Source organism: Gavia stellata, chromosome 11 (assembly GCF_030936135.1).
Source record: "Gavia stellata isolate bGavSte3 chromosome 11, bGavSte3.hap2, whole genome shotgun sequence".
Lineage (NCBI taxonomy): Eukaryota > Metazoa > Chordata > Aves > Gaviiformes > Gaviidae > Gavia > Gavia stellata.
In genome coordinates, this window is record NC_082604.1 from 22,932,446 (window position 1) to 22,949,924 (window position 17,479).

General features: G+C 36.7%; 1 protein-coding gene across 1 annotated transcript in view; it reads right to left on the reverse strand.

Moving 5' to 3' along the window:
- NAALADL2 (N-acetylated alpha-linked acidic dipeptidase like 2) overlaps positions 1 to 17,479 on the reverse strand; it is a 289,387-nt gene that overhangs the window by 25,299 nt on the left and 246,609 nt on the right. The window contains exon 11 of the mRNA XM_059822897.1: positions 3,201 to 3,294. Coding sequence (XP_059678880.1) covers positions 3,201 to 3,294 — 94 coding nt within the window. The remainder of the gene's footprint in view (positions 1 to 3,200; positions 3,295 to 17,479) is intronic.

The following is a 17,479-nucleotide window of genomic DNA, read 5'->3' on the forward strand; positions in this document are numbered from 1 at the left end:
TATGACAAGCACAAACACCACACAACTGCAATGTGTGGTTAATGAGAATATTTTAAACTGTCACCTATTTATGAATGTCTCTAAAATATCGCATCTGTGATCAGGTAGATAACAGCCTGAATAGCCCCGGGGACCTGGATTTCAGTCTTGGAACCCATCTCATATAATTTATAACCACAAGGTTTCCTAGTAAACATCAGACCATCAGCAGACGCACAAAAAGAAATGTCTCTCCAGTCACAACACTTCCTTTCAGGTAAACCCAAAAGCAGTAGCTTGTTTCCAAGAGTTCTGGTGTATACAAGCAGAGAGAACACATGTCGTTTAACAGCCATTTCCCCATCTTTCTGAGGAACAGGCCTCGAGCCAGATGTAAACATGTTGTGGATGACATTTCCCTATAACCTGCCATCCAGTCTATCCTGGAGGTTAGAAATGGCTTATAAAGTGCTGTGTAACATCCCATTGCATTTAACAGCGCTAACAGTACAGATACCCACTACATTACAGAATTAAATCCTTTGGAAACATGAATAAATGCAGTATTAACAAATACTAAGACACACATCCAGGAGACTGCAAAACTGTGACTCAAGTATTTAAATCATATGTGTAACTTCAAGAATGTGAGAAAGTCCAACAGGCAATAAAACGTGTGTTTAAGCGATTGGCTGAACCAGATCCCAGAGGGACAAAAGTAAGCCTAATGAACAAATCTTCTAGCATGTCGTGCAGGTTTCCCTTCACCTTTTCTACGTTTACAGTTTGCATCGAGTTGGAGAAGGAAATAGTTTACTAAGACAATGCAACTTTGAACTGGAAATCTCAGACCACATGAAGTCTTTTGAAGAACAAAGATCTCTGTGAGTCATCTTAAAAAGTACAACTTCTCATTTAAGTAACCAGAAGAAAGCCCATTGTTTTACTGGTTTCCAAAATGAAGATAAACTGTTAACGTGACACAAGTCAGAGAGAGATGAGACATGAAAGTCATTAAACAAAACTCCAAAGTGAACAGCTGGAAGAAAATTTATCCTGCTGGCCCTACAGCCTAGACAATACTTTTCCTTCCCCTGAAGTGGCTGAGATAAATGATCTAACTGAAGTTAGAGGAAAAAAGTCAGTCTATATCAACATTTCCTGTTACTCACAATAAAGAAAAAAGGAAGAACAATAGCAGACATCTCATGTTCAGTTGAAGAAATACCAGCTGAGCCACACTTTTTATTTGATGATCATTCCCTGCTGTGTTTAGGCTGAACTAAAGCAATGTTTATATGGCAAAACAGAGCTAAAATTACTTGTCTTTTTGGATGCTGAGTGATTCCAGACCAATGCTAGCCTACTGACTCCTAGGTCTTGACAATGATGGATGGCAAAGATGAAAGAAAAGGTATCATACTTCTATGAATGTGTATTACAGAAAAGTGATACTTTATACTGTAGGGAGTGAATGAAATGCAGGGGCAACACCTCAAGACTGCAAAAAATCTTTACGTTTGAGATAAGATCTCACATTCTGCTAAACTATATGTAAAGTTTTGGTGTGATTTTATAGAACTCACATCTTTATTTAACAAATCAACTTGAGAGTTCCATAAATGTATAAACAGAAAAATTATTTTTGAAAGGCCTTAACACACTACAGGTAATCTGTATCAGAGACGTAATTGGAGATGCGGAAATAACAACATGGTTTTACCTATCTCACATTTTTCCATTGCAAGGTCCTAACAAGAATATGCTTTGCAGCAGTCTTTCAAATTTCATGGGGGTTCTTGTCAGGGATGTACCTTTTACCATTCCTTTTAAGTTCACTGAATTCTGACCAGAATACCAGCTTCTGAAATACCTGTTTGTACACATTCAAGGAATTATGTTAGTTTGGCAGCTAAATTATCAAAAGATTAAATCTCCAAGGACTAAGCTTCTTATGTGCTCTCCACATCCAGCCTATTTTCAACTAGTCACTTAGAAAAGGAGAGTTGGATCTCATTTGAATACACTAAGATACAAGGAAACTGTAAGGGAAAAGGGACAGAATGGGAGGAAGACGACAGGTGATACTGAAGGAGAAAGTTTATATGTACCAGTAACACTGGATGGTGTTAGAACCTAGACTTCCTCTCCCTCCTTAGTCCTCAGGAGTGGAGCTAAGACATATTCTTTTCATAATTGACAAGAAGAAGGTTTATTCTTCTTTTGTAGTTTAGATGCAATGGGTTTAGTTCCTTATAACATATCAACATTTTTTTACCAACTGTAGAGAAAAAAAAAAAAGAACAGGCCCCTGAAGCAAAGGGAATGCACAACTGCACCCGTTAACTGTGTTATCTTAAACAGCTCAAGCCAAGTGCTATTGGCTAAATTGGGTTCTGTTGACAACATAGGACAAAAAGACTGCAGAATGCTTGCTCTTTTATCAAGCCCTAAAAAGCCACAAGACAATAGAAAGAGCCAGAAATGAGAAGACAACACAGGAATATTGGTAATGGCTCCACAATCTTGATGGAGCGGTCTCATACCAAGGCATTCATCCTACACCTAGCAAACAGTGCCAAATCCAGAGTCTATGAGAATTATATCTGCATCATTTCCAAGTTACCAGTCACTTCTGTTTACTTTCTGATTAGGAACTTTCTTGTCCATCTCCCTAACCCCAAGCCATTGTCCCAAACACACCGAGATCAGTTTCAAACACAGAGGTCCCAGGGTCTCAGTGCTTAATCAACTCAAACAATACGTATTGGTAAAATACCATGCTTTGCCACTCCTGATAAAGGAGAAAAGTTAGCATGCTCTGCCAACAAGGTGAGTTAGTGGAATAACCAAACAAGGAAGATCATTGTGAAAATTAAGGATCCAAATGTCAACGGGATTAGAAGCCCTCTCTTGCTTGTATTGAACAAAGCCTTGAAGGGAATTAAAATCAAGTTCAGTCACAGAGGTTGTTATCTTTGACTGTAATTATGAGATTTTAATGCTAATAATTACTTAGCTGACATAGTAACATCAGAAGAAATATAAACATTTTATGGCTTTATTTAGCAACAAAAACTGTATTATTTAGCATTACATAATGACACTGTTTAACTAGTGAAATCACTGGCAAGTGGAAATTGAAAATCTGTATCAGGGAGTAGATGATCCTTTTTTTTCTTTGTATTAATGAAGAACAATATTCCTCTAACAAAAATTACCTTTAAGACTGTTCTGAACTTCTAACGCGATGTCGAGGGCATTAAACGGCAAAACTGGTTCATTGGCAATTTGCAAAGTCACTTGTCCTGTTAGCTGAAAAATACAAAAAAACCCAAAAAACAGTCAAATAATTTCTAGCAGATTTAATAGCCAGCACTTCTGGAATAGCACATATTTTTATTATATTGGATTTTCAGGGAAAAATGACTAAAACCCCATAAACACATCTTTGTGTAAAGGAGTATGACCTAGACCATTGTCTCTCTAATACAACATTAAAAAATGTTAAGAGATTACAATTTATGACCACACACAAGAATTCTGTGCAGTACTTTTTCTGTGGACCTAGGATTCTGCAGGAGTCTCTGAAGGGCCTCATTTTTCCTTTTTCAAATAAAACATCTCAGCATTCTAGAAATAGGAATGAGGTTTATTGTTTTACTTAGTTCTCTGGTTTTAGCTATCAGATTTTGAGAGTTTACGCAGGTAAAAATAAAATAAAAAAAAAAAATCACAGACACTAATGAGTTTCAGATCAAGCCCTTGGCTAAAGCTGACCTGAAAACCTACTGCTTTTTGAAGAGCTATGTGACAACTTGATGCACACAGACGTGCAACTTCCAAACTGGATAGAACACTACATTCTCTCAGTAACTTACAGAAAGAAATTCCCAAATGACTGAAAGGAAAGTCTCAGTCCACTCCAGACTAGACATTAGCATGAAACTCAATGGCATGAATGCTTCTTTTCAACAGTTCCAGAGATGAGGCCAGGGACCAACTGGCCTGAGTGATTTTTTTCACTTATGGAAGACAGGCTCTCCAGCTCAAGGCTTAGACATGCTACAGGGGCTGTGTATAGAAATATGTCTTTCTGCTGAACTATATCTAGCCTGTGATTAAACAGAGGATTTCAGTCTCTAGGCTGCCAAGTCCATCACTGTTTGTGGGAGCTATAAAAGCACACTGATAAAAACATGCAAGAAACTTTCATTCATCTTCTTCATATCTTGATATTGCAAAAAGGGAAAAAAATACCTGTAGGGCTGTGCTCTAAAATGGAATGATGGCTGCAAGTGATGGTGACCGTGTTGATAAAAATGTGGACTGAATAGAATCATATTGTACAATACTTCCCAAGGTGTTGGGGGGGTAGAATAATATCTATCCCTCAAAAACAATATGATAGTTGCTGTGCTGAAAGTAGCATTTTAATTCTGTAACATAAAGTAGTGGGAAAAGACACCAATGCTAAGTAATATTAAAAACAACAGTACAGCAATTGAAAAGGAAAACCAGCTCCCAGGAAAGTGGATGAAAACAAGGTAACATCAGAAACACAAGTTTCCTGGAGAAAGATTAATAGAACCCCAACAAAATTTCTAAGAAAGCATTAAAGAAATACTGTTTTTTGACCTGGCCACAGACCAATTTGGGTACAGAGACTGAGGGAACATGCTGTATATCAGGCAGCAAGCTCCATCTGAGCAGAGACACGCTGTGAAGCTATTGAGATTCACCTCTAGAGAATACAACATTGTAAAAGGTATGAAGAAAAAACTTACCATATATAAAGTGAGAAAAAAATAGGGAAGAATAATGATATGTCAGGCTGTTATCAGGAAAACTAAAGAACTAAGAGTGGACTTGAAGGAAGATGAAAAATACAGTGTTTGGACATCTGTGTTAAAATATTACACACTAACCCCTCATGAAACTTTTCTCCAAACTTCCCAACTGCACAGGCCATTAATGCTTGAAGGTCATTATGTTTTCTATCAGTGATTATACACAAAAGTCTCTGGGTTGAAAAGCATTAGAAAACATTGGTCTTAGGAATATCAGAGAGGCGTTGTGGAAATACAAAAAATAAAACTGTTAGGGCAAACAGAAATCTGTACAAAACCATATCCAAACCAGGTTCATATAATCCAGCCATAAGCAACTGTAAAAATCTGGTTCTAAATGTCCAAATGCCTTGCAAAGTCCGTCCTCGTCCTGCACGGGACTCCTTCAAGATATAGCTGCCCAAAACATAAACAACCTGTAAGTTGCTATGGGAAAGCAACTGTGGCAATGAAATAACACCCCATTAAAGAGGAGGCATTCTATATGTAGCCCAAACTCATTGAATCCTAAAATAGTACTATATCCCACTAAACACTTGAATTCTTCCCTGACACCCCATTTCTGCAAAAACTTTCACTAAATGATAATGCAACATACATATTCATAGGCATATTTTAGGGAGGGACATGAACAGTTAGTTATACAGGGCTACTGATACTTTTCAGTATGTTACTGCAATGTTTAAGCATGGAAAAAATGCTTCTTTTTTGAGGTATGAAAGTGGCATTAAAGACGAGAATACCCTAGTAAGCATCTTTCCTTTTCATTGTTATCTCCTACAGAATCTGGCTTACTTTTTATAAGTTCTTGCCTTATTTCTGTTTCTTCCAAGCAATTTTATTTTGCTTTTAACTACGTAAGACCAAAGTTGTTTTCTCTTTCCTATTCAAATAAAGTTATACCATCAAAATCTTATGACTGACTGAAGCATTTTGGAAAATTTATAGTATCTCTGTATGTAATACTGCAGACATTTCTGTGTTAGTAAACAGGTAACAGTGATGTTTATTAAGTCACGTACTGCTTAGGCTAATCTGGAAGAAATCAATCACATAAAGGAAAGCTCAGAGCATTGATTTGAACAGAGTAAGTAATAATGCTGCAGAAGCATATATCAAACCCACATAATGCAGCAAGACAGAAAAGGCTACTGATTTCTTATTTATAGTCTTATTTTTGGATATACTATTTCCCCCGAGTAGAACACTGAATATACATGGAAAATAAAGATAAGCTTCTGCCCCCTTTTCCCTGTTGAAAAATGGTTCAGACGGACTATTGAATTATTAAATGCAAGAATAACTTAGCAAAGAGTAAAGACAACAATTTTCTCACAAAGTGAAATGCTAAAGCAGCATAATTGATTCTATTCCCATACTGAACTGCTTATAACACTAATGACAACTTCTCAAATAACATTTATACATAGTAATACACACACAATACACACAATAATTGATGTAACATTTGCACAATTATCAAGTCTAAAGAAAAAATTTATAGTTCAAATGCTAATTGATTCTGAAACGCTTTTCTTATACAATTTAAAATGAAAAAATAATGAATAACATTTCCACTGCACTTGGCTTTAGGAAAGGTATTATTCAGTAAACGAATATGTATTTAATGAACTTCCAATTACTTTAGAGATAAATATTAATATAAAACATAACAATAATTGTAGAGTTATACTGTATATTGCAAAATAAACCTGAATATTCAAAATAGGTTTATACCAAGGTAACATTTTTGCAACGTCTTTTACCTTACAGCATAAACATCATTGTAGGAAGGAAATAACTACTGTCCCTCTCTTTCTCTCTCTGACACCGTGCAGATCCCAAAAGCTAAAAAAATCCCCAAAACCAACTTCCAAAAATGCTGGTGTTAAAGATGGTTCAGTATCACATGACACTTCCTAAATGAGGCCGTAGGTTCTTCTCTCTTCTGAAGTGGTATAACCTACTCATTTAGGAACTGTGTCTTCTTGCAGTTCTACCCAAATTATGAACCTAATTTCACTATGAAAGTCAGCTCTCAGGAACATCAGGTGGATCTGCACAACTCTCCAAAAGACTGTGACAATAAATAATAACTGGATTAAATACACACAATATGTTCATCTATGTAAATTATAAATAACCTTTCTTTTTTTAGCTGTTTTACAATGTAAATAAGGAAACTAACTAAAATGGAGTTGGGGAGGGGTTCATCACAGCATTATTTTTTTTTTTTTTGGTACATCACACTTGTTTTTTCAGTGAGTTAAACTCAGTTTTCAAGGCAACTTGCTTCCTCAAATATCCAAGCTGCCTACTAACAACTCAAAGCACATCTATTGCCAGGCAAAATTAAAAAAAAAATTGAAAGCTTAAAATCTAGGATACAAAATGTGAAAGGCTCCACTCAGCCTTTTTTACAGAGATTCAGTTTTGCTTTGGGGGCATGCTGTTATTGATCATGTCTTGCAGGGACACATCTTAAACGTTATCTGGTTTTACAGACAACGCAGGCATGGCAACCCATCTTCCATTCTGTCATATAATGAGAAACTTGCAAGATGAATAAAATGAAAACATATTTAGTGGATATGAAGATATGAAAATATTATGCATGACAGAGATCAATCTGCTAGAATAAACATCAGCATACAGTGTGCAGGCAGTTTCTTTAACACAGAAGTTCACATGCCAGTCTTGGTTTGGTTCCCCCCCCCCCCCCAGTGAAATTTGGAACTGTGTGCTATATCTAGCCTGCGTGCTATGTAAACCTCAGTGAATGTAAGCGTTGAGCCTTTAAGACATTTTTAGTTACATTAAGAGTACTAAAACCTAAACAAACATCTCAGATCTTTTCATATGCCAAGTTACAAACAACATAACTTAAAAAAATCAGGTAAACTGCCATGTTTATCCTTTTGTGAACGCTGCTTTTCCGTAGTGCTGTACTCTAATTTTACCTGCTGGAATGAACTAGACACAGCTAATTGAAACCCGAATTGTTTAGTGGCAGCTCCTTTCTAGTTCAAGCTATATGCCTCTGCAACATACTTTTTCTTCTTTCCTGCATTCTATAATTTTCAGGTTTTTATTCTATAATTGTATTCTATGAATATTAACAACACTTTACCCTATTGATACCTGTGCACTTTTAGAGAAAACTAGCATACACGTGGCAGCTAATCTACCAAAAACATTACCTGCTTTCTAATATGAGATGTCATGTAACAAGTTAGTGTAGTAGACCTGTGTAGATTCCTAACTACGGTCTCAACAGACCTCTGTATGTAAGACTCCCTACTACAGACTCAAACAATCCTTGTAATTGATCAGTTGATGACACCGAGCAACTCGTTTGAACTCTGAGCCTCAACTTCCTTTGACATCAGGCATTATTTTTTTCAAGTCACGTTTGCCCTCACACCTTGCACCTCTCCCTTCACACATTATCCATGGGGTCCATGGATGAGGAAAGAGCATGAAAAGATACTGTGCTGTTTAGGATGATCAATAACAGTGTGTTAAAAATAACTTAATACTTTTTCTCTCTTTTTTCTTGTAAAGGTGAATGAAAAGGTTTAACTTTTGTGGCTGGCTGTTGCACTGTCTAATCTCAGGTGTTCATCTCTTTGCATCAAGGGGTCTCTCTTTCCACACTTTTCTGACTAGCAGAGTAACCTGCTGAGATCTTTTGATATTAACCCAATCATAAACAACCGTTTCAGTGTCCACACCCATGTAAATAAGGAATAAAACTCTGCATATATTAAGATGCCCTCTCAGAACCCCAACATTAGCGATCTCAAATGTTAAAATAACCAGCCTTCCCCAATCTCTTCACCCTGCAAAATTAAAGAAAAATTTTTTACAATACACACAAATTTCCTGAATTTGCTTTCTGCTGGTTTCCCCCTGCACCCCTGACTTCCTTCATGTTGTCAGATTTTTTTAATTAAGTATGAGAAATTAAGCCTATTTAAATGAAATCTGTGATTCCCTGGCAATAACATAATTTCAGCACCTAGTATTACTGGATGAATGGCAGCAGTCATAAGACTCATGATAAATTAATGAGCATTTCTAATACTGGGATCTGAATTTACTGTTGAAAAATTTCCTGCATAATCAGTCTACACAGTTGTTTTTCTTATATTTGTCACCCTCCAAAAAAGTTAACTGACTCATACAAGAAAAGTCAGAGGCAGGAGCATGAGAAAACAACAACTTCTTTGACCCTCTATTTTTCTGAAGAACCGCATTCCCTTGATTAGACAAAGAAGCAGAAATCTGGTCACAAACATGTTTGTTTTGCACTAAAGCTGTCAACTTTTGAAAATTTAGATCTTCTCAAAAATTCAGTAGTACCACATGTGTTTTTGTTCTTACTGAAATATACCTTGGCACCAGGGCCTGTATTTACACTACAGGTCAAACAATATTTTGGAGTATCTGACATTCAGTTCAATATACTGTATTTTAGGTCAGTAGAGGGCTCTCTGAGAAAAGAGTACGATGAGTCTATGGCTACGGTAGGTGAACGAGAGCATAGTAATTTGTGACAGATAGCTATTTCTGACCAAGTATGATGTCTTACAAATATTAAAAACTTCATTTCAACACCTGCCCTCTATAATTTAATAGTTTTATTTACTCTCAGTATAGAAAATGCTGATTAGGAAGTAAAAGTGATAGTGAACAAAACATGGATTCTCCCTCTTTGCAGGTATCCTGTGCACAGCAAACAACACTTAAGTAATTGTATTACGGTGGCACACGGCATTAGGCATCCTGAAGGTTGCATATTAAGATATGCCAGAATTACAGTAGCTTGGGCCACTTACTCTGGAGCACAGAAGATCTCTATTTACATGTTCATAGGCTACATTTTTTACATGGCTCATGATGAGATTCTGAGGCACTGAGAAGTTAAGGTCAAAAATATTCTCTTAAGTGATTAATTTGCTTAAAATCTAGTTTGTTGGCCAGCTTAGTAACGTACAGCACTTAGAGCAGTGAAAGTACATTTTCTATAGGTTTAATTCACAGCTGGGAGGGATCATTCATCCCACTGCTTTCGATTACTTGCACAAAAAAGAAACTCATACTTATCTCTGCTTTGTTTTCTATGTACATGTAGAAGTTCCTACATTTTAAATTATATTTATATAAAGTATATGGAAATATATATTTTGTGTATATTTAAATGTGTTTCTGTGAATCTTCTAATACATATATATTAAAAAGTATATTTTAAGTTGTATTAATTTCTAGTGAGCAATTATACCCCATGTCCTGGGTTATATCTCCATAAGGTTATACAGAGTTTCTTTCCACTCACTTCTACCTTCTGTCCAGATCACCAATCAAAGGGATAGGAGTGAGGACATCAAGGCGTCATCATGCTGCTCATCACATAGCGGCAGAGCAATCATCCTCGCTTCACCCAGCACAGAGCAGGCAGAGATGCCTTCTGTCCTGCGAGACACCATTGTGCTCTGGAGCTCACTGTCATGGGACACCATGAGCCAGACACCAAGAGCACAAACAGGTTTCAGATGGGACTAGACAGACTTATGCAGGGCAGTGCACTGCTGACTGCTAAAAATGATGCTCCAGATTCAAACCTCAACTGTGGTCATAGGAGAAATACACTTCTTCCGAGGCGTTCATCACTTAGCTATGGTCAGAGCCTGGGAACCAGGCTGACGGCTGGCCCATTGTGGCAGTTCTCATGGTCTTGTTACCACAGAGGCAGAGAACAGGGATTATTAACTCAACTTCTGAGAAAATAGCTTTACTGAGTCAGGCTTTGAGTAAATGAACTTGTACTCCAACTGGTTTGTTTGGAACTGAGGCAGAGCAACTTTTTGTCTGGGCAGAATTCACAGGTTTAATGCTTACACAGAAGCCCTGAAGTTAACTGTAAAGCACAGTTCCTTATGTGGGCAGTTTAGCAGTGTAGAAGCATAGCTAGAAAGGGAGAGTTTCCCAAGTGCTTCTTTTTTTTTTTTTTTTTTCCTCTGCACATAAACAGAAATTGCCTGTCTTTGAAGTATGCAGGTAAGTAGCAGTAATCTTGTGAAGAGTTCCTAATCATGTATTTCATATTTGTGCATGTCAAATTCTAGTGGTATCTAGGTGTAAAGAAAGTGTCGAAATAACTTCTAGAAGGGCCACTAGAGTCAAGCTTCTTGTTAAAAAAAGTTACCAACTTAGACTTTTCCCTAGTGTGCATAGTTACGAGCATGCAAAAGGATACAACAGAATGCTCTTCTGTACTTCATGAGCTCTGAATGAAGAGGTCACACCAAGACAATACAAATCTTTACATCATTACGAACCCTCATGCTAGATTTCTTAAAGAGAATTTTAAAAGTTTGTTCTAGCGTTAATTCTTTTTTATCTCCAACTTTAAAGCCAGGTTGCTCTGGTTACCAGCTGCAGACTTTGAGAGTGACAAATACAGAAAATTTTGCTTTAAAGGTGAACGATTTGCATATAGCATTCCCATAAACCAAGATGCCATCACTGCACAGAAAGTGACCTTTTAAACGCTTTCATTCTCTCACCCCCTTCAGGTATAGCAGGAGGAGGGGGAAACTACTGCTAGATCCTTTTTAAAGAAATGATGTTAACTGCCTGAAGCTGGTTACAGGCAGTCCTGTGGAAACAGATTTAGCTGTTGTTGTGGTAGAGGGAGAAGTATATAATAAAATATAAAGCAAAATTTATTTCCACCTACCAGAAGCAAAGATCTCTAATGACAATGATCATGTACAGAAATTGCATCTTGGACAGATCTTTACTACCTTAAACCAAAACTACAGAGCTTATTTTTTTTCTTTATTTGCATGTATAATACAGACATTCGAAGGATAAAACATGCAGCTAGCTAACAGTGCACACATGCTAGGACAAGAAATGTTAAGTATTTTTTCTGGTTTAAGCCATAAAGGAAAGTTTAAAGTAAAGAAAGTAAATGTCATCTCAATTGAATAACAGACAAGATGTTATCAGTGTGGATTCCTGTGTACTGGTATGAAAACACAGGATGCTGTGATTAACAGCTTAGACATCATGCTCTTCCATGCTACTAAAGACCTTCCTTGTGTTTGCTCCCAGTTAATGAATATCAGTACCTTCCCCTGACTTATGTATGTGTTTAAGACTTCAATCAGGATGTTAGCACAACCAGCCGTCCTTACTCGTGATACAGGATAATCAAAGCACAAGATGGCAAGACTCAGCAAGATAATTGATAATTTTGTTAACAGTTGCCAGACAGTTGACTGGGTCCTGCCGGTCTCTGAGCCTTACAAGTCAGACAGTAATGACTAGCAGATAAAATAAGCAGCAGTGCAAGTCTGCATTTAATCACCCAGCTTCACAAGCACTCTACAGAAATATAGATCAGCCTAGCAAACAGTATGTTGTCTTACAGTTCTAATTAATCAAAGTATCTTCCCATATGCTTCAAGATACACGCATGAACCAAGAATCTTCCTGAATTGGGACTAATCCCAGGACCATACGCTCAAGGACATCCAAGTACTTGCTAAGTTTCTATTTGATCTGTAAAGCCAGTTCTTCCGATGATCTGCAGGGCTCAGTCTGAAACTTGTGGCATTGTTAAAAACTAGATAATAGTCATCAGAGGAGTGCAATAATAAAGAAATCGGCAATAGGAAGTTTCAACCACAGCTTTCAGTTTAGACCTTGATATCATCTTTTTAATCACTCCCCTTTTACAGAAATGGATTTGATTTAATTGAACTCCTTAAAAAAAGTCTCTAATCACACTTCATCAGCATGCAATTATTATTCAAAGGAAACCATACGTACTATTAGGCATTCTTAATTAAAATAATGCATATAATCTGCTTCAGTACCTAACAGTCATTCTCCTTGATGTTCATTATTCTTTTTCTTCCATTATTGTGACAAAACTTTTTTTTCCTATTTTTCCTCATCTATCCCCATTTCATTTATCCACTTTTTCAACATTAACAATCATGATTATCAGGACACTGAGATGCGTTAATACGCCACCATCCTTAAAAACTCATTGCATGGCATGATCTTCAAAATGAGTCAGACCTGACTATGGAGATTTGTCGGAGGAGGATGAGGAAATGCTGTAACAGGAGCCTTAAACTATATTCTGTTTTGCCTGAATTTTATTTGCAATTATGATGTCTTCTAAGTGGCCATACTGAAAGAAGAATGTATGATAGGCAGCAGTCAGTCCTTAGAGAACGAGAGACAGGATTTGGGGAGAACCAAGGACAATGTATGGAAGAAGGAGGAGTTGAAGAACCTGAAGAAAAGCATCAATGAGGTGTTGAGGCAATGGTTCCTTGAGCAACTTGGACAACTTGGACAGTCAATTCAGCATAGACTCAACAGAATAAGCATTATGAAAAGATTGATGAGAACATCACGTATTGAGCTCTCCCCATCCTCTCAAACTCAGGAAAGCTAAGATATTTAATGCTTATAGAGAGAAAATACTGTTCTTTTCTCTCTTGCCACCTCTTGATGCAAAGGTACCTCAAATTTTTCCACTTAGGTCACCCTAATCAGTGAGGACTGGAGCACTGACAGTTCATTAAACATGACAGACTAGCCCTGAGGGAGAGACACTAGTGAACCACAGTGCTGAGGATCCAAGGGAAGCTGAAAATACATCGTTCTGTAGTATATAGCTCAAAGAAAAGACCCATAAACATTAACAGACATATTCCACTTCAGGGGAGAATCGGATGGGTAATATATTGAGGCTACCCCCAGACACCAGGATATACTGCAGCACCCACAAAGAAGCTCAATTTCCTTGTTAGGCAATTACTTCAATCAGGGATATACTCTTGGATATATTCACATGGTACTTACCAAGCCAGAAAGGTATTTAAGCTTCTTACTGCTATCATAATTCAAAGATGCAATTTCTGTGAATTTTTCACAGTGCTTTTCAAACAAGTATATTCAATCTTCAATGCATACTGTTGCAAGATACATAGAATAAGAAGTGATAGGTTGATTTACATTAATAATTTGAAATTTAAATCTCAAAAGGAGATCTCATACTTCCTCCTGTAATTAAATAGTATAACTTAACAAATAAAGGTGGGGGAAGATTGGTTGTTTTATTTTAAAAAGAAAACATTAATTAAAGATGAATATGTTTGGGACTGAGCAAGCTCTCCTCAGGCTTGGGGAAAATGCCAAGTCTGACAAACTCTTTGAGCCGTAGGGAATCTCAGGTCAGTTTGATGAACCTCCTGAAGTATTTTATAATTAGCTGGCATGCTCCTGAGGCTACCAATTTACCTGAAAAAGAAACTCCCTCACCTTTCAAACTTGTCCCTGAACAACAATGAATAAAGACCTAACAAATAATGTTTCTCATCACAGAATATTTCTATAAACAGAGACAGAAAACTCAGAAGAATGTCCTCTGCTACAGAATGGCCCTCAAAATTCATAAGGAAACCTAGCAATAAAACTCAAACTATCTGAAGGTAGAATTGAGATTTACTACCACGTCTGGGGTTGTAATAATACACCTGTTACTAAGACAGTCAAATTCTGATGTCCATGTCATTCCACTGCACCCTATCTTTATGTGGGCTCTGTATTAAAATGATAAAAGCAGCATGATTTAATGGCAACAACAAAGATTAAATAGGGAAGCACGTTTTAAAAGCATATAATCTTACAACACTGCAAGAAAAGTTATTATTTACTGAAACGACAGCAGTTACTGTCAAGAAAAAAAAATTAAAAAAAAAAATGTTTACCTACATTACTGCACCATGGTTGCTCCAGGTACTACCTGTTTTAAATACCTTATTATTTATAATCATCATTAGTGTCTAAGCACCAAAAGTACATTGCATGTCTCAGAAAACAATTCAAAAGACATCTACTTTAAAAGGCTTGTTGCCTACCCGACAGAATCAAACAAAGAAGCAGGGGTATGGCATATGAAAGGCACAGGTTACTTGAGACTATCTGACAAGCCTTGTTGTAAGAACAACTCAAAGCTCAGGACTTACTGTATTGATAAGCATCATATTTTTGTTAGCTCCTGGTCTTGCTATTGATTCCGTAACTTTTGTTTTGGCTTAGCTGAATGCTTATTTGTCTCCGGTTTTAGATTAACTTTCTGGAACAAATGAGTTGATCGTAAGAGATCTCAATATGGGCAAATAGACAAGTTTTGCCTGACAGGTAACAACAAGGATGGAGATCTGATGACTGCACCGAAAGAAGATGATGAAAGGGATGTTGTCGAAGAGACTGGAAGAGAAGGGGTGTGAAAAAGGCAAAAGATTTAGAAAGAAAAACAAGTTGGAATTTGCTGCACAACATGAACACGAGCCTGGGGAATTTCTGAAAGAAAGGATGGTAAGATTAAAAGGACAGCTGAGGAAGATCATTTTGGCAACAACACTATAGATGGATTGCAGGGAGAAAAAAGACTTGCAAGGCAAATGTGTCAAGACAAGAGAAGATTATAAAGCAGGCAAGTGGTTTGATCATGAGGCCAGGGAGAAAAGGATGGATTCTTAGAAATACTATAGAATGAAAATGTATCTGAAGAAAACACTTAACAATGTCCTTCAGCATACTGTAATCAGTGTGTACTCAGCATAATCTCCTCATTCTATATAAAAGTCAAAATAAATTGTGCCCCAAAGTGAAAAAGTACTGCAGATTATGGCATTGATACACAGTGAACAAAGTAGTGAGAGTGCTGACAGCATCCAAAGTGATATATGCAGGCGCGTGTGTGTTTAAGTGTACTTGCATACACAGATCAGAGAAAAACTCATCTCAAAATTCTTCTCTATATTAAAATTGAAGACAGATGCAGTTACAGATAAAATTAGATTTTCCGACCTAAAAATAAATTAAGACTTTGTAGATTCTACGAATTTTCTTCCCCAGCCCCCTGCAGTAGAAAGGCAAAGTGTACAGGCATTTGATGTACTCTGAATAGCTTTAAACTAAATGTAAATAATCTTCAAAAGAGTTTTGATACCAGAGTGAAATTTCTAGAACATTTTGCACTACATCTACATTGTATGTCAGAAATACAAACCACATTTTAAAGTTTTTCATTTGTATATTCAGAGAAACTAAAAAGCCCTACAGAAACTGTTCTGATCTCTTGGGTATACCATAACGCTTTAACAGCTTCTGAACCCTAATTAACTGTATTTTCATCCAGTCTCATCCAGCGATAAGGACGTGGGCATTTCTGGGGTGAGGAACTGATCAGAATGCACACTTGATACTGGACTTAAAAAAAAAAAAAAAAAATTAAAAAATACAGCTTTCATTTATGGACCTAACGAAAAGGATTTTAGAATTCACTCAGTGGCCAAAAGCAGTAGGGTAACAAGTAACAAACTGTAAGCTTTTTAACACCTTTTAAACTCCATTTCATATTATGAATACTGATCTCTTAAAATATTTGAAACAAGAAAAATGCAAATGACACTCTAAATTCGTGGTTTCTAGGAGTTGCTAATTGCATACTGCTCAGTGGTCACAGTCCACCATCAGGAGGGTTGCCCCAAGAGACAACATGTAGGAATCTCCATGTCTGTCCATTCCCAAATGGACTCCCATACTGAGAACAGCAGACACTAGACACAGTATTAGATTAGACCACTATATTATGCTGATTTTGGTAATGTTTATTTTACCTCTAGTCCTTCGGCATTCCCCTGCACAAAACCCACACGTCTCTGAGACAGGGGTTTAACTATACGTCTTCAGTTGAGTTTATTGCCTTTTCTACTTATTCTGCTCAAGTAACATCTGACATTTGCAAAAGAGAGGATGAAGGAGGAGACTAGTACCATCTAAGCAGAGGGTTTTATTTGTGCAGAATATTACATTAAAAGAGTCCAGTAGCTATTAGTGATTATTAATCTTCAATTACAATAATAGTCATATTTAACAAGAAAAGAATAGGCTATGCTGCAAGTCATGAAAAAAGTGTTTTTAATTGTCAGCCCTGCTAGTCTGAAAGACTCTTCGCCCTATTCATTCAGTTATCATTCTGTAGTTTATAATTAAAGTGCTAATGTATATCAGAATTCTTTGATCTCAAAATAAAGGATTCTTTTACCAAAGAAATTAAGAACACAGCAGTTACAGGAAATTCAAGTTTCCAAGTAAAAATTAAAAGAAACAACCAAAAGTAAAGTAATGCAATTAAGGAAAAACTATTTTTGTTGAATAAGAGAAGGAAAGAACTTTGTGAGTAGTCATTCTGGATTGTGGAACAGTTTATCAACTAAAGTGGCAAAAGACTTTCCTCTTCGATAGTTAAATACAATCTAGGAAGAAAGGAAGTAAGGATACTGTACAGGCAGGAATGGACTAAATGACCTCGAAGTTCTTTATCTTAAGCTAACGAGTAGAGGTAATTCATATGTCCTGAAATCTAACTTCGATTAGCGTGAGTTATCATAACGATTCGTAGTATCTCATCCATGACATTTTATTTTCATTCTGATTTCGTATTTGACGGAAAAGATATTCAGCAGCATGTTATGTCACAAAGTCCATCTAAATTAATGCAAATAAAAAGAACAATGTGTAGTCACCTACACTATGTACAAGCATTATCT